The 22,082-nt window shown below is 46.5% G+C and overlaps 1 protein-coding gene across 1 annotated transcript in view; it reads left to right on the top strand.

The window, feature by feature from the left end:
- The window catches only part of hdac8 (histone deacetylase 8), a 111,961-nt gene extending 90,443 nt beyond the window's left edge, over window positions 1-21,518 (top strand). Inside the window, exon 11 of the mRNA XM_084312086.1 lies at window positions 21,249-21,518. Coding sequence (XP_084168212.1) covers window positions 21,249-21,271 — 23 coding nt within the window. The 3' untranslated portion in view covers window positions 21,272-21,518. The remainder of the gene's footprint in view (window positions 1-21,248) is intronic.
- Window positions 21,519-22,082: the final 564 nt, after the last annotated feature.

The following is a 22,082-nucleotide window of genomic DNA, read 5'->3' as shown; positions in this document are numbered from 1 at the left end:
TAACAATGCACTCTTAATTGGAAAACGACCTATAAGATTCCCTATATGGGAAGAGCAAGGCATACACTCATTAGGGGATGTTTTTAACAAACAGGGTTTTTGTAGTGATAAAGAAATACGCAATTTTTTTTATCTCACCAAGTCCACATGGCTTTTTCACAAACAGTTAGAGCTTTGTTTGAAATCTCACGGTGTTCCATTAGACAGACCAATTGAACACCACAGATACCACAAATTCTTCTACGCAAGAGAGACATCGAGAGGTTTTGTTTCAGAATTTTATCATCAATTACTAACGTCCTCGTATGAAACCCTCCAACTTGACTCTGTCTGGAGGAGGGATATACCAGACCTGGAAAATGACTTTGATTGGCAAGGAGCCTGGGCAAATGTCCGACTTACATCAAGGAACCCGGATCATCAACAAATCAATCTTAACTATATTCACAGGACATACTTGACTCCTATAAGACTGTGCCGAATGGGGCTTAAACAAGATTCCAAATGCACCCAATGTGCAAATGGGGACGAAGGGACATTTATGCACATGTATTGGGACTGCTCACCAGTTAAGGCATTCTGGAAAGATGTGACTCAACAAATATCAAAACTCGTATCTTGGAATATACCTGTACACCCCTCGGTATTACTATTGAATGATGTTTTTGAGTTTGCAGTGAATCCACAGCTAAAGAGATTGGTTTTATCGGGTATCACAGTAGCCAAAAAGCTGATCGCATCACGCTGGTTTCAACCGGAAAAAATTTGCCGTAAAGTTTGGTTTCTTACATATCTCGATGTAATTTACCATGAAATATCTACAGCAAGAATTCTGGGTCTCAATGAATCCAAAATGTCAATGTGGTTAGAAGTGGTGGAGAGAATAAAAGTTAGCTTATAATGGTAGTGTCTGGTTAGGTGCGAGGGATAGTGGAGGTACTTCTCAAGGTGGGGTCCGGGAGGGGGGGGTTCGAGCTGAGCATATGTGTGTAGGTTTTTTTAGATAACAGGTATTAGGGGTATATCTTATATAAGACAACTAACTAAAATGTGATCTCATTGGATGTGCCCTGACAATTAATGCTTGTATATCTTATCGTGTGTTGTCATGTTTGTTTATATGTTTGTTTAAAAAATAATAAAAAAAATAAAATACAAGAATCTAATCAAATCGTGGACAGCTGAATCGTAATCTAATCTTGAGGCCAGTGAAGATTCACAGCTCTACCTCTTGGTATTACACTTTGTTTAAATTTTTTGTTTTGGTCTAATGTGGGGATAGAGGAGGGGTTGCTATTGCTGGCCACACCCCAGGCTCTGTCAAGAGAAGTCCACAGTACAATAGGTTACTGAACTCCAACCCCATGCATTTTACCTAGAGGTCACTGTTTGTCGGCATCACAGATTCTATCTTTAAGTAGTCTAAATGTTCTGATTGTGTTGTCCTGTGTAGCAAACCCCACCCATATGGGACTCCCGAGCGGGTTTAAACAAACGGAAAGAATTATTTCCTCAATTATTTTCAATTGCCCTTGTTTCCATAGTCATTACTATGTAAACAGAACGTCTCGTGGAGAGAGAGAGGGGGGGGGGGGGGGGTGAAAGGGGATTTTTGTCGATTGCAGCGGCTGTTTGGTGCTTTAAAAAATATGGCCTAGATATGACCTTTATCAATTTATTCTATAATAACTAAAGAAACGTGTTGTAATTTGGCAATTTACAAAAATGGTTATTTCAATACAGCTCTTTGTTTTCAATGATAATGAGTGTGGCGTTTATCCCGCTCTCACACGACGACGGTAATATTGCTCTCGTTTCTATAGTAACGGCACAGCGAAATAGTTCTGACCCGGGTCCCGACACCAACCTATTATCCGGTGCGATTTGCGGTATATAAGCCCCGCCCACTTCTCCCGCTGTCTCTTCACAGTCCCGTGGCTGAATGTAGGGGTAAACCTGCTGCGTTTATATAACGGCTTTTTATCCAAAGTGCTTTACGACTCGCGCTTCACATTCACTCACATAATCAAGTTCAAGTTTGTTTATTATTTGGCGACTAGGTGGCGCAGTGGGCAAGGCGCTCGCCACCAACGCAGGAGATGCTGGGTTCGAGCCCAGCTCTCGGCGTTGCTACCAGCTTGGCTGGTCGTTCATACTAACACAATTGGCAGTATTAGGGGGTGGGACGCTGGTGGGTGGGGATCGGACGTTGTGGACAGCGACTCCTACAGGTCGGTTGGTGCGCCTGCGCAGTAGAATCAGGAAGCGACGGGGGCGGCGTGTCCCTCCCACGCAGACCCCCGCCGCTGAGAGATCACGCTGTTCAGGTGAAAAGATGCGACGGCTGCCTCCTCGAGTACCGGAGGGGACACGTGATGCAAGGCTTCGTCCACATTGCAGCCGGCTTGTGGGAGGCATGGCCTAACAACGTTCGAGACAGGGGAGGGTAGAAATGGACAATACGAAATTGGGGACAGGAGAAATATAGAAAAATGGGGAGAAAAAATAGATAAAAAAAACGTTACGGTGAAATGCTTGGTTCTGTATGAGCCCCTGAGAGTGTGCTTCATACAGTAAAAAAGTAAGTATACAATATAAGGAATATACAATATACAATCTAAAGTACAGCCTAAGTACAATCTAAGTACAGTGAGTAAAAATGAGTAAACGGTGAGGTACAAAACTTTAGGGTAAGGTGCAAATGCAAATGAGTCATGAATGTAGTGCAAATCTCTTTAATAAATAGATAAATATAATGTAGTGTTAAAGTGTCTAAAGTGAGCGTTAATAAGGTGAGTGTTTGTTTAAAAGTGAGTGTGTGGATGTGTGTGCAATGAGTGTAGATGACAATCACGGCAGGTGCAACCAATGCGAGGTGCCGGCCCGCTTATCGGGAGCGCTTAGGGGTTAAGTGTGTCTTGCTCACGGACACTTTGAATCGAACCGTGAATCTTCCGATTACCAGATGACCGATCTAGCTCCTGAGCCACTGTTGCTATCGCTAGTGTGTGGATGTTGTACCTCTGAGCGCAGACTTGTTTGGCTAGCTCATTATCTCTATAGCAAAGATGTCTGTTAATGTCATAAAACTAGGGGCTTGGCGTGTTTTATTCAACATTGACAGAATCTGAAGGCTAATTATAGTATGTAGGAAGTATATATACTGTGTCATAAAGAAGTTGAAAGACAAAAATTGTCGAGCTGTCTGTGTCCTAGTTGCCTATAAATGTAATGGATGAATGGAGAACATTTTGACGAAATGGACCTTTAAATCAATTTCAATGCCGCCTTGGTCGGAATTCTAGAATCAAATCAAATGTATTTGTAAGGCCCGACAACACACGTTAATGTCCCCATGGGCCAGAGACGTCTTCTTTAAACAAGTCAAGAAGAATCACAATAAATCAAGAACAAAGCAAAAACACCATGAAGTCCAAAAAATTTAAAATAAATGAATGCAACACTCCCAGACATACCCCATGCGAAGGTAAGAAAAAACTAAACTAAAACCTAGCAATAGGAAAAAATGCACCACAGGCAATGTGGAGGAGAGAAACAGAAGGGCCGTTCAAGGAGGGATCTCCCTTCTTGTCAGTGATAGTAGTGTTGCAATAAAACAGGCTAAACAGTTGGTAAGCATGCACACATTTGTGTAATGAAACACAGATAAGTGCATGCGATAGCAACTGAACATTTTGAAAGATTGAAAAATAGAGCTGATGGCGGATCTATTTGAGGCATGGGGGCGGTGCAGAGAGGGTCACATCCTCCCGGTCATCATCACGGGACGTCCACCGCTCCGGTCATCACCACGAGACAGCCACTCACAGGGAGACGGGACAGGCGTTAGACAGTTTGCGTGATTGTGATGGGCGGACATAGCAATAGATACATGTGGTAAGGATTAGGGATGCTCGATATTGGCTTTTTTTACCGATACCGATATTGTCCAACTCTTAATTTCCGATACCGATATCAACCGATACACAGATATGCAGGGTTTCCCCCCCCCAAAAAACGTAATAATTTCAGGTAATAAACATTACATATAACTTGTCATGGAATTAACACAACATTGTGCATACTTTTGACAATAAATAAAATCTGAATTTGTTCTTACTTGCTTGCCTGGGTAAATAAAGGTGAAATAAATGTAAAAAGAAAAATAATAATAATAATAAATAAATAAATTTGAAAACCAATACCGATAATTTCCGATATCAGATTTGACTGCCAATATAGGCAGATAATATCGGACATCCCTAGTAAGGATATGTGAATAGAATAGATATATAGAATAGAATAGATTTGTGCCCTTCCCGATGACTTGTCGTACAGAACTTGTAAAAGCGTCTGCTAAATGTTTATGTAGTAATTCTATATTATGTGAATAGAATAGAAGTACTTAACCCAGCATCTCTTAACCAGTATCTCTTTCTCTCTCCCTCTCTCCCTATCTCCCTATCTCTCTCTCTCTCCCTATCTCTCTCTCTCTCTCTCTCTCTCTCTCTCTCTCTCTCAAACACACACTAAGCAGTGAAATTAATTAAAACTGGCATTTTTATTAGCAGAGGCAAAATGGCAGCAGCAACTGTCTGCTTGTTTGTTTATCGGCTGTTAATTTACAGCTCAGTCTGTGTTTATGAGACCGTCAGTGTTATTACCCAAGTCTCCCAAACACTGACGAGCAAGGGTGTGTGTGTGTGTCTTTTTATGCACAGTGTCTGCATATCTATCTGCATGTGTTCTTGTGTATCCGTCTGACTGTGTGTTCCGGGGGAGAGTTATCGCCATCTGTAGATCTAATTTATATCTAATTACGTGGTGAGCGTCGTTAATTCTCACTCAGTGCTGATCTTCTCTCAATAGAGCTGTCTCAAAAATGTACGTGTACACAGATAAACTCACACACAGACATGTACACAGACACACAGATAAACGCACACACAGACATGTACACAGACACACAGATAAACGCACACACAGACATGTACACAGACATGAGAGAGAGAGAGAGATCTCCTCGTGTTACTTAATCCTGGAAGCCTTAAATCAGTATATAAGGTCTTAAAGGGGAACTCCACTTTTTTTGGAAATTAGCTTATTTAACATCTTCCCTGGAGTTAGACAAGAAGATGCATACCTTTTTTGTCTCTGTGCGTGCATTTTAGCTTTGGGAATAGACGCTCCGTTAGCATAGCTTAGCTTCATCACTGGAAGTGAGGCAGGACAGTAGCCTTACAGTGTATTGCAAGGTCTGACATTGACCAAACTTGATATGCATGACCTTGGTGGGCTCTAGGTCAACTCCTGAAAAGGGGGTCAATGTCAGACTTTGCAATCAAAAGTTAGGGGGCTAATAACCCTTGCCATAATTTCAGTGCGCCCCCTAACTTTTGATTGCAAGGTCTGACATTGACCCCCTTTTCAGGAGTTGACCTAGAGCCCACCAAGGTCATGCATATCAAGTTTGGTCAATGTCAGACCTTGCAATACACTGTAAGGCACTGTAAGGCTACTGTCCTGCCTCACTTCCAGTGATGAAGCTAAGCTATGCTAACGGAGCGTCTATTCCCAAAGCTAAAATGCACGCACAGAGACAAAAAAGGTATGTATCTTCTTGTCTAACTCCAGGGAAGATGTTAAATAAGCTAATTTCCAAAAAAAAGTGGAGTTCCCCTTTAACTAAAAACAATTTACAAAAAATAATAGGGCTGACCTTCAATAATTTTTTTGGAATTCGAAGCTTTGGGGCCGAGATTCGATTTTAATTTGAAGCTTCGAAAGAAAGAAAAAAAATTTATAATTTTTTTTTGATTATTATTATAATATATTTTTTTTGGGACTTGTACAGCACTTTGTTCGACTTTGTCAGTGCTGTAAAGTTTAAACCTTTTTAAATCTTAGACAAACTAAACACTTTGCTTCCATGAAATATTGTAAGCCGTCATTTGAGGCTTTATAAAAGCAGCACAATGAACACAAATCTGTCAGTGCCGAGTCCGACCTCATCTTAAATAACAAACAGCATTGCTTGTTGTAGTTAACGAGAGGCAGAGTTGATTTTGCAACAAAAAAAATATCATATTTTTTTGTTTTTTTTGTTTACATAATCAAATTTTATTTTCATATTCGAATCCCATGCCCATCGAACGAAGCTTCGAAGTATTTAAGACAGCCCTAAATAAGTATCTACATTCCTCTATATTGTCTGTTTTTATTGCACTTTTATACGTTTTTGTTCAGGAAAATTTATCTAATAGACTGACTTTTATTTAATTTAATTTCAAACCTTTATTTAAACTTGAAAGGCAACTGAGGTTTCCCTCATTTACAGTCACGTCAAGTGTACATACAGAGTTAAAAAAAAAAGGCTTATAATATCATAACAATTAGACAAGTATGGATAACAATTAGGGATGCTCGATATTGGCTTTTTTACCGATATTCCGATATTGTCCAACTCTTAATTTCCGATACCGATATCAACCGATACCGATATATGCAGGGTTCCCCCCCCCCCCAAAAAACTGAATCATTTCAGGTAACTAATAATTTCACTGGATATATATATAACAAATATTGTTATTGTTTTTTTCTTTTTTTAAACCGATACCGATATTTTCCGATATCACATTTTACTGCCGATATCGGCCGATAATATTGGTCGGCCGATAATATCGGACATCCCTAATAACAATCAATTAAAAACATGTACGACTTGGTTGACAAAGGTTGGAGTCAGATCAAGGTTTTAAACTATGCAACATAGGGGAGAATCTCATTCCATGAGCTAGAGGGGCATCATAGCAAAATGCAGATTCATCCTTTTCCAAGCAAACTCAAGGGACCTTAACACATTCAGTGCCAGCTGTTAGACGGGACCCGCTGTAGCAATGCCAACGCTTTAAAAGATAGGAGTGTGTCACCTTGTTTGTAGAGCTAAATCTATATTCTATATTATAGCCATGGATACAATACTATGGTCATTTGACAGTGACTTTCTTCCGGTCAAGATGCAAGAAAGAGATAATTTTTCTATGCATACATTCGCACGTTATCCCATGGTGAATATAAGTATAATTTCAGAGTCGTCTGGGGTAATTCCCGAAAGGCTGAGTAATAGCCTTATACGTCAATTCTATTATAAGCGTTGGCGTTTCTTGCCTGGACACGCTACTATTCCCAAATCAAATCTATATTGTAACTGAGGGGTACAATTCCCTGACTGTATTGATAAGTATGGTATCATTAAACCACTACCGCTTTATGTACTTTAACTACTGGCCACACAGTACATGATATAGATATGATGAACACTTTCCCACCATGAAACCAAGTCCACACAAATGTATAAGTCGAATATTTAATATATAGCAAAGGGTATATACAACGTTCACTTAATGACATTTATGATTTGAATGCACTTGTAAGGCAAATGAGTATTCGTAGGCAAATCAACATTGAATGTCCAATCTCTGGTTACGCAGGAAGCAAGTATACAACCTGGTTCTTTAGGGAACTATAGCGATGGTACTTAATGATTATAGCTGGATATACTAAAGGGGGGTCCTGCTGGTTGTAAGTCAGTAGGGGGGGGGGGGTTAGGAGAGCCGCCGGCGATATCCCATCTGGCCAACGATTTCTTGGGAGAATTCAGAGTGCTGAACACGGTGCCCACAGAACCTTGGTCCACAGATGAATACAGTTGGGCCCTCTTGTAGACGGTAGCTGCCGGTCCACAACGAAGAGACGTGAGGCGACCTCACTCGGGGTAGAGCGCCGTCTCACCTGGACTCCTCTCGGGGGGTAGTTCCAACACTCACCAGTGTTGGCTGTTATCCATGGCATAAATCAAAGCACCCAAAGCAAGTAGATAATCCAAGCCGTGTAGGGCTCGCCGTCGTCCGGGTAAGGTAATCCAATGTGCAGGTCCACTCGTCCTAGCCCAGAACTCCTCGGATGAAAGCACCACACGTGGTCTGCCCAGCCTGGTTAAGACTCTAGATAACGCGAGGAAACGATGGGGGTACTTAGGGGTGGACGGTATGGTCTAAAATGTATATCACGGTATAATTTGAAGCATAGACGGTAACGGTATATATCACGGTATCAGTGTTTCTGTTAGAATAATTTTTTTTGCCTGATAGGCAGGCTATATAAAGAATGACATCCTCAAGGCATGTAGATTTATAATATTTTAACTTAAAACTAGGCTACTTTTGCGTATAAAGTCATTATATTCCAAATAAAATAAGTCCCGAGTCGAGACTCCTGCTCCCATTGCAAACAGCGGGGCTGGATTTTGCTAGAAGCATATGTAGCTGCAGAGCGAATTGAATTGAATAAGAATTGAGACAAAGGTGCCACTCATCCTCAGCTTTAAGAATTGACAATTGTGTCAACAAATTGACACACAAAATGCTTAGAGACGGCGCAAGGGTGGGGTGGCGCTGTTTGACGGGCCTGTGACCAGACCTGAAAGAGCCACTGGCTCTGCGGCTCTGCAGCTGCATGCTATTCGCAAATCCACTGCTGCACGCCTTCCTCCCGGCTCCCGCTGCTGCCGTCGTTATCATAACACTACACACATATCTAATGTTTACAGCAAACTGTAGTTGATCACCAGGTATGTTTTATTAACGTAGAATAATTCATATAAGAAAAACGATAGGGAAATATCTTACCTTTCTCCACTGGTTAAAAATGCCAGGAACTGAAATTGAAACTTGCTGTGCGCCGCGGTGATATGTGTTTATTATGAAATGACAATTGCGTGTTGACACGCCCACTGCGCGAAGCCTCCTAAATAACTTTTTCCAGTTTGCACATATCTATTATCTATGACTAATTCTATCTATTTTTAGGGGCAAATGCGATTGAAATAGTCGCGCTGGGGTTACATGACGTCATTGCTATTTTAGAGCTGCTCTACCGGTTAAACGGTATAGTCAAAATCCATACCGTAGAGCAAATTAATACCGTTTATACCGTATACCGTTTATACCGTCCACCCCTAGGGGTACTACTCACTGTATAACTCTAACCGAACAATGCACCATACATAATAGACTATTATTAACTTAATAGAAATACGTCCCACTCGACGGTATAGTGCCAAACTATGACAATTCAACTATTAATCCACACGATGTCTCAATGCCATTCTGAGGCCAAGTTGACCATACTGCACCACACGTGTATCGTGGGTGAGGCTTAACGTCTTGCCACTAGGTTGGAGGGTAAAGAACTAAGGGCTAAGGGACTAAAAGAAAGTTCTACTTTACTTGCGCCATATATATATGCGCTGTGAACAAATAGTACCATTCGTATTTCGGTAGACGTATTCCTACGCGGAACCGGGGCTAGTAACGACATGTTCGTCGGCACGATTGAACTTGAACCAAGGGGCTTGGCTGCTGGCGCCAAGTTCTTGTCCAATGAGAGAATGAAACTATTATGGGCTGTTAGTAGACTAAAGGGATATTCAGTGTATATGTACAAGGAATATACAAGGGATATCAAACGATATACAAATACTATTAAATATATATCCATAAATAAATATATATATTCGGTTTAATCTGATCCTTCACAACAGCCGCCCCCTAATTAGTCCCACCTAATTAGCTAAGCAGAGACAGATTAACCGCACTGTCTACCACTCAAGGTCCGCTGTAAGGGTCAGTCAACTCACAAAGTCGTGGGGTCATGGTCGTCATCGATAGTGTCTGGGAGTCTGGGCAGTTCTATTAGCCTCGCCACGGGTCGTGTGTAAGTTCGCCCTTGGACGAGCACCTCAGCTGCTCGGACCTTGCCATCGGCACCGGTGATCACTTTGCTTACGCGGCCAGCCGGCCACATAGCTCTGGGTAGTGACTGGTCGATAATCATGACGACTGTTCCTTCTGTCAAATTGTCTCTCTCTTTTACCCACTTCTGGCGGGTCTGTAGAGACGGTAGGTAGTGGAGTAGAAAGCTGTTCCAAAACTTGTCAGCTAGTACTTGACTGTACCTCCACATTCTTCGGCCGTTCGCTTCTTCAGGCCTGTACATTGTCTGGGGTAGCGCGGGGTCCAGCCGCCCCATCAAGAGTGTGTTGGGGGTGACTGGGTCGACATCTGCTATATCACTGGAGACGTAGCCGAGGGGCTTGGAGTTCAATACTCCCTCGATCTCCGTGAGGACTGTCATTAGGACTTCTTCCGCTACAGTCTGGGCCCCAAGCACGGCGTACAGGGCTGTCTTTATAGAACGTACTTCTCGTTCCCAGGTTCCACCGAAGTGGGGTGCGTTCGGGGGATTAAACTGGAAGTCAATCTGGGATGGAGCGAGGTGGGTCTTAAGTTCTGGGCCCATAGCTTGGAAGCTCTCTCTCAGCTCTCTTTCTCCGCCTTTGAAGTTTGTCCCGTGATCAGACAACAATGTAGACGGTTTTCCTTTCCGTGATGTGAATCTTCGGAAGGCCATAAGGAATGAGTCTGTGCTCATGGTTGGAAGGAGTTCGATATGTATCGCTCTGGTGGTCATGCATTTGAATACAATACCCCACCGCTTCTCGGTTCCTCTTCCTTTCTTTATATACAACGGGCCAAAACAGTCCATGCCTGTGGAGTGGAATGGCTTGTCGCCGAGTCGGAGGCGACAGGGAGGTAGGTCAGCCATCCGGGGTATGCTGGGCTGCGCGCGCCACTTTCGGCAGTCTAGACAGGTTCGCTGGAAGCGTCGCACTGCTTCTCTTCCTTGAAGTATCCAATAGCGACGTCTGATCTCCGCGAAGACTCTCTCTGCTCCTGCGTGGTGTACATCCTCGTCGTATTTCTTTATGATCAGCTCTGTGACCTTGTGTCGGCTGTTCAAGACTATCGGGTACTTAACGTCATCCGGTAGATTGGGGGCCCTCCGCAGACGACCACCCACTCTGATGAGATTATGGGCGTCGCTCTCGGGTGCCAGGTGGAGCAATCTGCTGTCTGATGGGACGGGCTTTCCTCCCTGTAGACAGTCTAGCTCGTCGGGGAACGAGTCTCTGAAGTTCTGCTTCTTCGTAGTCAGCTGCTGAAATGTCGGCAGTGGGCTGAATCTCTGGGTGGTGCCACAGAAATGTCTTTAGTTGCGCACTCTGTAGGGTGAGGCAATCATCTATGTTGGGGTCTGTGGAGGCGACTGTGCTCAGTCCACAGAACATAGGTTTCTTGTTCTCAGCCTCCTCTTTACTCGCCTCCCGTGGGGTGGGCGTAGGCCACTCTCCTTCCGGGAGCTTGAGGAACTCTGGTCCGTCACTGTAGATGTTGTGACGGGTGAGGTCATCTAGGGACATTCCCCGGGTGATGACGTCAGCTGGGTTGTGTTTGGTGTCCACATACTGCCAGCTCGCTGCTTCTGTTAACTCTTGAATCTCTGTGACTCTGACTCCCACGAAGACCTTGTATCTGCATGAATCAGACTTGATCCATGTGAGTACTGTCGTGGAATCTGACCACAAGATTGTTCTGTGCACCGGAATGGTGAGTTCACGTTGGATTAACGTGGCTAGATGCGCTCCTGCTAGGGCTGCGCAGAGCTCTAGACGCGGGATAGATTGTTGCTTTCGTGGGGCTATTCTTGAGCGAGCCAGGATGAAGGCGGTGTGCATCTCTCCTCCCTTCTCTTGGGCACGCAAGTAGGCCACTGATCCATAGGCTACTTCGGAGGCGTCGCTGAAGACGTGTAGATCCATCTTGCATGTCTCTGGCCTCACTGTGGGTGGGAAGTAGCTGCGGCGTATATTGACGCCTGGGAGTGAGCGGAGTTCCGTCTCCCACTCTCTCCATGTGGAGGCAAGGGGTGCGGGTATTGGGTCGTCCCAGCCCTGGTCCTTGTCCCATAGTGCTCGTACAATCATCTTTGCCCTGGTGGTGTAAGGTAGAATACATCCCAACGGGTCATATTGTCTGGCGAGTGTTCTGTACACACTCCGTCTGGTGGTCGGTATCGCCGTCGACCTTCCCTGCTCCGTGGTCAGGGGTTTGTGTCTATAGTGGAGCGAGTCTGTTTTGAAGCGCCAGACTAGTCCTAGTGTCATTTCTTGGGCTTCTCCTGGGATTGTCGCCATCCAGGTCTCGCTGCTGGCAGCCTTGTCCGCGGGGGAGAGGCTGCGCAATACGTGCGGGTTGCTGCTGGCCCACTGCCTGAGATCAAAGCCGCCTTTGATCAGAGAGGCGCGTAGCTTGAGTAGGAGAGCCTCGGCTTCTTCTTGAGTCGAAATGCTTTGTAAACAGTTGTCCACGTAGAAACTGTTCTTCACACTGTGTCGGACCTCTTCATCTGCTGCTGGGTCCTCTGCGACGTGTTTCTGTAGTGCAAATGTAGCACAGCACGGGCTGCATGTAGTTCCGAAAGGGAGGACTTCCCATTGATAGATGGCGGGGTGCTCATCTCCGATCCTCTCTCTCCATAGGAACCGCAGCAGGGGCTTGTCCTCCTCCACTAGTCTCACCTGCAGGAACATCCCTTTGATATCCCCGCTGATAGCCACCTTGTCCTGGCGGAAGCGTAGTAGCACGCCTAGTAGAGAGGGGCCGAGTGTGGGGCCGGGCAAGAGCTCTTTATTCAGATTTTGGGATCCGATCTGGTAGCTGCAGTTAAACACAATGCGATCCTTGCCGTTGTGGTGGACCTTGTGGTGCGGCACGTACCATGATTCGGTCGTCTGATCGGCCTCTTTAATGTCAATCTTTGTCACGTGTCCCGCTGTGATTAGCTTCTCAATCTCAGCGCGGTACACACTCTCTTGAGCGGGGTCCCCGGCCAGGCGCCGCTCCGCGTTCAATAGATACCGCTCCGGAGCGTCTTTCTTTGCGTAAAAGGTGGGCACTCCCTCTCGCCTCAGGAGCGGAGCCGCGCATCCCATCACTCCGCCGACCGTGACTCTCCCTGTCCCCTGCTCGAGGAGGTTTATGGCGTAAATGTCTTCTTTAGAACGAATGTCTTTCTTTTCGTTCTTAAAGGGCATTGTCTCTAGTGTCCATAGCCTCTCGACATGCTGCAGGAGAGTGGTGTCTTCTTCTGTCACTCTGGAGTGGAGGCAGCTAGTGGCTGCTGTTCGGTTGAGAGATTTAGCGAGGGGGCCTTGTAGTGTCCATCCTAGGCGGGTCTCGACTGCTGCAGGACAGCCTCTGGGTCCTGTATGGACCCGGTCTATCGGGTCTATGAGGTCTGCATGGTCGGAGCCTATCAGCAGGGTCGGGGTGGCGCCGTCTATGAGCGGGATAGGTAGTTGACGCAGGTGCACATATTTATCCATCAGTTTGGCGATGGGGTAGGTGTACTGTGATAGTCCTATTTCTTGGCTGGTGAAAGCATTTGTAATCCTATACCGTCGCTCTGGCTGCCCGCTTGCTGCGATAGTGAAGGAGACATTCTCGCCTTTTATCGTCTTTAAATCTCTTCTTATTGTCCGAATCGTCATTTGGTTCTCGCTCCCCCGCAGTCCCAGCTGGGCCGCAGCGGACGCGAGCAGAAGGGTCTTCTCTGACCCGTCATCAAGGACGGCGTAAGTGTCCATGACTTTATCTTGGTAGCTCAATGTTACACGGACTACCTTTAAGAGCACTTGGGCGCCGCTGCTGCTGGCGGGGTCAATGTACATGACACTTGCCTTTGTGCTGCTCGATGGTGCAGGTGCAGGCTTTCTTCTGTTACTGTCGTGTAGGACATCTAGGTGGGCTCCGTCACACCGACTGCACCTCTTCTTTAGGCGGCACTCGGCTGCCATGTGACTGCGCGCACATCGGTAACAGCGCCTGTTGGACTTTATCCATTGACTCACTTCTTCTGCATTCATCTTTGTGAACAGGTCACATTGTGACAGCCAGTGTTCCTTCTCGCAGTACGGGCACACCATCTTCCACTTCTCTTTTCTCGAGGGGGTACTGTGGTTCTTACTGCTCGGTACTGATTCTGATTGGTGCATGACAGTCACCGATCTTCTTCCATCGTTTATTCTCCTAGGTCCCTCTCTGGAGCTTGGTGTGCTCCGCACGAACGTATCCAGTTGTAGGCTGCTGACTTCTCTCGCCAGGAAGTCGGCTAGATCGAGGAGGGATGGTTCGGGACCGTTAGGATCACGGTGGTCTCTCTGCCGCCTAAAGCGCTCTTGTCTGGCGGGTGGCAGCTTCTCTAAAATCCTCTCGACGTTAGAGTTGGCGTATAGCTCGTGCATACCCTTTTCTCGTTGCGCTCCCAGCATCCCTACCAGGGACTGCACTTTTATAGACAGGTCGTCTAATGAGCGATTGTCTGTTGCTGGGGGTAGGCGGTCAATATGCCTTATCTCTTGGATTACGTAATCCCATATACGTCCATATCTCTGGTCCAGCGCTGCTAGAGCCGCGGTGTATGGGGTCGTAGAGGTGGCATAGGCTAGCGCTATATTGTGCGCTCGGGGTACTTTCAGGTGCTTCAGTAATATTGCATACTTGTGGCGTTCATCAGCGACATCCACCATCATTGTCTCTAGGCACATCCGGAGCTCCGTGTACTGTGCTCGATTCTCATAGGTGAAGTCTGGAAACGTCGGTGTACCAATGTATGACGCCGTGGATGGCTGATACATCGGCGAGCGTTGGGGGAGAGGCCTCCTAGGCGAGTCTCCTCTTGCGCCTCTCTGTGGGCTGGTACCGGCAGGGTACCATGGCCCGCTGGTCCAGGTGCTATTCCTCGGGGCTGGTCGTGCGTCATGCTCACCCGTGAATAGAGTCGGGGGTCTGTAGCGCAGCGCCGCGGGGGTATAGCCTGGGCTGTACTGGACCTCCTGGTCCGGTGGAGTACTGTGCTGTCGTCGGGCTTGGTTCTCCTCCTCTCCCTCTTCTTCTTCTATCAGGTCCTCTAGATCCTGTAGTCGTTTATTTAGCTTCTCCGCAGTGTATGCCGCTCCTTCCTTGTAGCTGGGTCTCGCTTGGACCGGTCGGGGAAGGGGGTCTGCGGGGGGTATATATAGGCTTGGTCTGTTGGTCAAGTTCAGGGTCGCTTGCTCGGTTAGGGGATGCTGCCCTTGACTGTTGTCTCGACGAGTTCCTTGAACCCCTGGCGGAGGGAGAGGGTGTTGCCTTGGTGATCAGCTGCTCCATTAGCTGCGCTTGTAACTTGTCGCGCTCGGCTTGTAGTCTGTCGCGCTCGCCCTGTAGTCTGTCGCGCTCGGTTTCGCGCTGGATGAGAGCGAGGTCGCGCTCTGTTTCTCTTTTGGCACCGGCAGCGGCACGCTGGGTGTCTGCTCGGTCTCTTGCCATATTCTCTTCCGTCTGAAGGCGTCTCATCTCCAGGCGTATGCGCTCTTCTTCGCTCCGTTGCTGTGTCTGGAGTCGATCGCGTTCACCCTGAAGTCGATCGCGTTCACCCTGGAGTCGATCGCGTTCGGTAGAGGCTGACGAGGAACGCCTGTGATAGCATCCTCTCCGCTTCGCTGGGGGAAGATATTGTAGAGGTGAGCCGCTCCTGGCTGTACTCGTTGGGGAGTCCTGGAGCTCTATCTCCTCGGCGCTCTCCTCATCTTGTTCCGTGCAGAGTTCTCTCTCTGTAGGGTTGTCTTCCTCCCGGGGCTGGTCCGGGACTACTTCTTTGGTATTGGCGGGGGGTAAAGGCATGTCAGCTCCCTCCTGGTCCCCACCGTGAGCTTGGTCAGTTACATTAGAACCCACTAGGGCCTCTGTGGTCGGGGTAACCTGGTCGTTAAGGTCAGACATAATTTTACTTTCTACTTTTACCGCGTTTACCGTTTGTCGAAGGCTAGGTAGTTGACTGACAGCGTAATCCTCTAAGTACTGAGGTAAGATAAGATAAGATAAGATAAGATATTCCTTTATTGATCCCCTTGGGGAAATTCAGGCATCATAGCAGCATGGGGGGGAGGGGGGGGGGGGTACAGGTAGTAAAACAACACAGTGTACAGGTAGTAAAAAACAAAACACAGGCAGTGTAAACAATTTGATCAATATGGTCAATATAATTTACTATCTGACTAGCTGAAGAAATATTCACATTATTCACAGTGTCACATAGGGTGCAGTATGCATAAGGTAGTGTTATAATTTACTATCTACTGAGTATACATTATTCACAGTATCACGGTATCCACTGAAATATACATTATTCACAGTATCACAGTATCCACATAAGGTGCAGTAAGCCTAAGGTAGTGTAGGTTGTCCTCCTTGGGTTCCTATAAGTCCCAGGTCAATGTCTGGTAGCAGTCGCTGTCGCTGCCCCCTGTTGTGGAGCCTGGAGGCTGCTAGTCGCTGCCCACTGTTGTGGAGCCTGGAGGCTGCTAGTCACTGCCCCCTGTTGTGGAGCCTGGAGGCTGCTAGTCACTGCCCCCTGTTGTGGAGCCTGGAGGCTGCTAGTTGCTGCCCACTGTTGTGGAGCCTGGAGGCTGCTAGTCACTGCCCCCTGTTGTGGAGCCTGGAGGCTGCTAGTCGCTGCCCACTGTTGTGGAGCCTGATGGCCGCTGGTATGAAGGACTGTCCGAGGCGGTTAGTTGAGTGTCGGGGGGAATGAGTCTGTGGCTGAACAAGCTTCTCATCTTGACTAGCTCGTCGTAGAGGGGGTGGTAGGGGTTCTCCATGATGGCAGCCAGCTTCCTTCTCATCCCCCTCTCTGCCATCACCTCAAGTCTAGGTAGCTTGACTCCCACCACGGAGCTAGCCTTCCTCACCAGCTTGTTGAGCTTGTTGGTGTCCCTTGAGTTGATGTAGCCTCCCCAGCATGCCACAGCATAGAAGAGGATGCTGGCCACAACAGACTGGTAAAAAGACTGCAGCAGTCTGTTGCACACATTGAAGGACCCGAGTCTCCTCAGGAAGAACAGCCTGCTCTGTCCCTTCCTGTAGAGCATAGGTGTCAAACTCATGGCCCGCGGGCCAAATGTGGCCCGCCACGTCATTTGATGTGGCCCCCCAAGTGCTCTGGTAAAAAAAATATAATAATAATGTTTTAAACATTAATCTTGGGTTAAAAAATAGCGGCGTTAAAATAATTGTGGGTTAATGCGTTAATAAAGCTTTAACTTTGACAGCCTTAGTTATTACACATTCTTACACATACATGTATGTTGAACATCTGAGGTATTGATGAAGTAACAAAGGAAAAAAGCCAAAAGCACTTACTCCTCAGACATTCTTTGACAATTTCACCTCCCAAAATACAAAAAAGATCCAGGCGGAATAGGTAACAAAGGGTTGAAGAAATATTGTCTGAACTGTCAGATGCAAACTGGCTGTGTGACATAACCGAGCATCTCGCTCAATTGAATAAGAAGCTGTAGGGACGCAAACAAGTCCCACCCAAAACTTGACCAATATAGTTGTGAACTGAGACAACCCTTATTTTGTTATTTTTGAGTACAGTTACAGTTGTGTGTTCATGCAGACACATAATAGCAATTTCATTACGAATTGAAAATGGTGGACCCTGATGTAAACAAGTCGAAAGTCTTTCTCTGGTCTGCATCCCCTTAACAATTGTGTGTATTGAGCTGTACTGTACTGTACCCATTCTGCAATCTGTTAATTAAAGTTAATTAAACTATCTTCCATTAGTTGGATGTATGGCCTCTGCAAGGTTGTGTGCAGCCATTTGTTTTTGTAACATCTGCTACATCTGTCCCACGTGTTCTTTGCAGCTCAGTTGTTAGTTCTGCCCCTCTTGACTGTGACAAAAAGGGTTTGAACAAACTTAATGTCATAGCTTGTATTTGATGATCTTCTTCTTTGTTATTTACTTGAATGGTTTGATCATTGATTAATGGAGTAATATGGGGTTCTGATAAACTAAAATTATTTGTTAAAATAACATAAGCTAACATATATTTTTACATCCTATGCAAATGCATATGCAATATGTATAATTTGAATAAGTAATAAATACAGAAACAACATGTTTAACAATATGTAAATGAGTAGCTACATTTATTTTACATTACATTAACATTTATACGGTCTTTGGCCCTTTGAGGGCAACCATAATGCTGATGTGGCCCTCTGTGAAAATGAGTTTGACACCCCTGCTGTAGAGGGCCTCTGTGTTGTCCGACCAGTCCAGTTTATTGTTCAGGTGTACCCCAAGGAACTTGTATGAGTCCACCATCTCCACATCCACCCCTCGGATGGAGATGGGAATCGGGGGGGCCTCTTCTTGCCCCTCCTGAAGTCCACCACCAGCTCCTTGGTCTTACTGGTGTTGAGTTGGAGGTGGTTGCTGTCGCTCCACCCCACGAAGCTCTCCACCAGGGCTCTGTACTCCTCCTCATCATCGTCGGTGATGTAGCTTACGATGGAGGAGTCGTCTGAGAACTTCTGCAGGTGGCACCCGCTTGAGTTGCGGCAGAAGTCTGAGGTGTAGAGGGTGAAGAGGAAGGGTGACAGCACCGTTCCTTGGGGGGCGCCGGTGTTGCTCACCAGTACGTCAGACTGACTGTCCTTTAGTCTGACGTACTGTGGCCTCTCAGTGAGGTAATCCTTGATCCAGGCCACCAAGCCGTGCTCCAGCTGCATCGCGGAGAGCTTCTCCGCTAGCAGTGACGGCTGGATGGTGTTGAAGGCGCTGGAGAAATCAAAGAACATAATCCTCACTGAGCTGCGCGGCTTCTCCAGTTGCGTGTACGCTCTGTGGAGCATGTAGATGATGGCATCCTCCACCCCGACGTTTGCCTGGTATGCAAACTGCAGGGGGTCGAGGGAGTCACGCACCAGGGGCTTGAGGTGTTGCAGGACCAGTCTCTCAAACGTCTTCATGACGTGTGACGTCAGAGCGACTGGCCTGTAGTCGTTGAGGGTGCTGGGACGTCCCTTCTTGGGCACCGGGACAATGCAGGAGGTCTTCCAGAGCTGGGGCACCCTCTCCAGCCTCAGGTAGTTCTGGGAGGAAAGACTGCACGTCACCGCTTGCTGTTGTAGTTCTGCAACTGCTGTCTGTGGCACAGAAGCATCTGAACCATATATTCTTTCGAAAAGGAGAATAAGTAATGCCACTAGAGAGCCTTGCGTTGGCTGGTTCTAGTCTCTGTCTGTCTGTCTCTGTCTCACACACACACATCTCTCTCTCCCAGTGATGAACGAGAGATTACTGCGATATATGATGATTTAAAAATATATATATACTGTATTTGTTATAATTTTTAGTAGCACCATCTCAAAGATGTTCAACTAAATGGTAGCTCTGAAGCCCTGGTTGAGGAACAGTGACACACAGTTCTCCTCTGTTAGATCAGAGAGCATCTGCGCTCTCAACATGTTGTTGTTGTTGTTGCTGTTGTCGTCGTCACCAAGACATGACCGGTCTGCACTAACGAACAAACAGGAAGTCCTCCCTCAACATCTGTGTCAGTGAAATGGAGCATTTGTAAGAGCGACTGGGTTACGTGTGTGTGTGTGTGTGTGTGTGTGTGTGTGTGTGTGTGTGTGTGTGTGTGTGTGTGTGTGTGTGTGTGTGTGTGTGTGTGTGTGTGTGTGTGTGTGTGTGTGTGTGTGTGTGTGTGTGTGTGTGTGTGTGTGTGTGTGTGTGTGTGTGTGTGTGTGTGTGTGTGTGTGCGCGCGTGTCTGAAGCGTTATGGTTGTTCTTTGGTGAAAGGCATTTTATCATAACACTAAACAAAGCACCATGATCTGTATTGTGTTCCCATTATGTGTCTGTCACATGTAAACCACACCAGTAACTGCTATTGTCCTAGACAGTTTTGTGTGTGTGTGTTTTCTTCTTTTTTTTTTTTTTTTTTATGGGGCTAGAACATGGGAGCCAATCCCTGCTCTCATGTAAATCAGCCTGAGTTGCTTAACACATTAACTGCCACGGAGTTTGCCCCTCTCATACCACTCTCTGCCACCACTCTAAGCCTATGGAGATGTTCACCTTCTTTGCAGGGCTATAACTTTTTAAATTGTATTGCTAAATTGACATTACTATGGCCCATTCAACATCGATTATCTATCGTTCAGGATGTAGGAACGTTATACTTTTTCATTCATAGATTCATACGAAAATACCGTCTAGAATATAAATATGTTTGTATCGTTTTCTGCAGTAATTCCTAGAACGCTAGTTATAGGCCTAAACGCATAATATAGATTATCGATTGCAGTTTATTCGTGATACACGCTATATTAAAAAATCCAACTGAATACGATCCTAAACGTTATGACTCATCATGCGCGGATGAACGGGGGGGGGGGGGGGTCGTTTATAATTCCGTGATCGTCAGTAAATGCTTTATGTAGTATGGGTGATATATTGATCAGAGCAGTTTGCATTAATAATAATAAACAATCACGCTGAAAATGACATCAGTGTCCTCTTACCGTTCGCCGATGAGACTGGAGGAAAAAGATCCCACTTATTTGACGTGGATCGACTAGATCCATTTCCGGTTTGTATGGCGAAATAAACGGCCAAATCATTATTATTGAGTTATGGCAGCGATCCATATACTCGGATGTGTGTCTAGAGTCAACAATAGCACGGAGATCGACTCGATCCATTTCCGGTTTGGTAACTCACCCGATCATCCACCAGGCGGCGGTATTGAAGCGTTGCACTGTTGTGCAGGCTCACACTCCCACTGTATCAGACCAGGCTCGGTGAGGGAATTAGAATACCATGGCGAAAAAATGAAATATGATCTCAATAACGTCGTACGCCGTGGAATGGCGGAATTCTCATGACCTTGAATCACGTCGTAAGCCGTTTCCGGCGGTGGAGGTGTTAAAGCTCATTTGCATACTTGTATCTCCTCAGGAACTCTTACCTCAGCCAGATGTGCCTTTGCATTTAGATTTTGTATTTGTCTGTGTGTTTTGTGTGTGTGCGTGTGCACGCGTGTGTGTAGGTCTTCCCTTTCTTCCATCTATAGTCATGTTTAGCTCGTATCTAATGTGTGTATTTAGCCTATTTACGTACCCTACTTAATGTGATTAATCTGACCCTGTTCTTCTGTTCTTTCTATCCCTTGTGTGCGGCTGTGTGTGTGTGTCTGCATGTGTGTGCTATGAGCCTCCTAATTTTCCCCTCTCTCATTCTCTCTGTCTCTCTCTCTCCCTCTCTCTCTCTCCCTCTCTCCCTCCCTCTCTCTCCCTCTCACGCTCTCCCTCCTTCTCTCCCTCTCTCTCTCTCTCTCTCTCTCTCTCTCCCTCCCTCCCTCCCTCCCTCCCTCCCTCTCTCTCTCTCTCACTCTCTCCCTCTCTCACTCTCTCTAACTCTCTCCCTCTCTCTCTTGTTTACAGGGAATCTGAAGAATGTGGTTTAAGAGCCGACAAACCCCAGCCTCCTCCACAGACACACACAGACACACACACAGACACACACACACACACAGACACACACAGACACCGTCAGAGAGCCCCCCTCTGTTTCCAAACCGGGTGGATCGGTGTTGGTCTAATGAAGACAAGCTGGAATGGACCCCCTCTCGCCCTGGAGGCCTGGAACGAGGGAGGGAGGGATGGAGAGAGAGAGAGGGAGAGAGAGAGAAAGGGATTTTGGAAAACATTAGTTGAGCGTTTCCAGGGGAAGATTTTAATGCGGGATGGGGTGGGGGGGGGGGGGGGTAAATGTGGTCCTGTTTAATTTTGTTTCTTTTTTTTTTATATTATTTTTAAAGATCAATAGTCAAGTATCAATAGTGTGTCTAGTTCCTGGTCTGATTCCCGGTAAGATGAGTGTGGAGGCATGTGAGGGGGAGGTCGACTATCTATACATTACATATTAAGTCATCAGTGTTTCACCTGGGGGCCTATACGGTGTTTCACCTGGGGGCCTATACGGTGTTTCACCTGGGGGCCTATACGGTGTTTCACCTGGGGGCCTATATGGTGTTTCACCTGGGGGCCTATACGGTGTTTCACCTGGGGGCCTATACGGTGTTTCACCTGGGGGCCTATACGGTGTTTCACCTGGGGGCCTATACGGTGTTTCACCTGGGGGCCTATACAGTGTTTCACCTGGGGGCCTATACGGTGTTTCACCTGGGGGCCTATACGGTGCACAAGACCAGCATTTCTACTCAACTAGGAAAGCAGATGTTTCACATGTTTGGTTTCAGGTTAGCCCCCTGGACG

Source organism: Notolepis coatsorum (assembly GCF_963971535.1).
Source record: "Notolepis coatsorum genome assembly, chromosome: 4".
Taxonomy (NCBI): Eukaryota; Metazoa; Chordata; class Actinopteri; order Aulopiformes; family Paralepididae; genus Notolepis; species Notolepis coatsorum.
The sequence above is the reverse complement of the archived record's forward strand: the minus strand, read 5'-3'. Positions and strand labels throughout refer to the sequence as shown.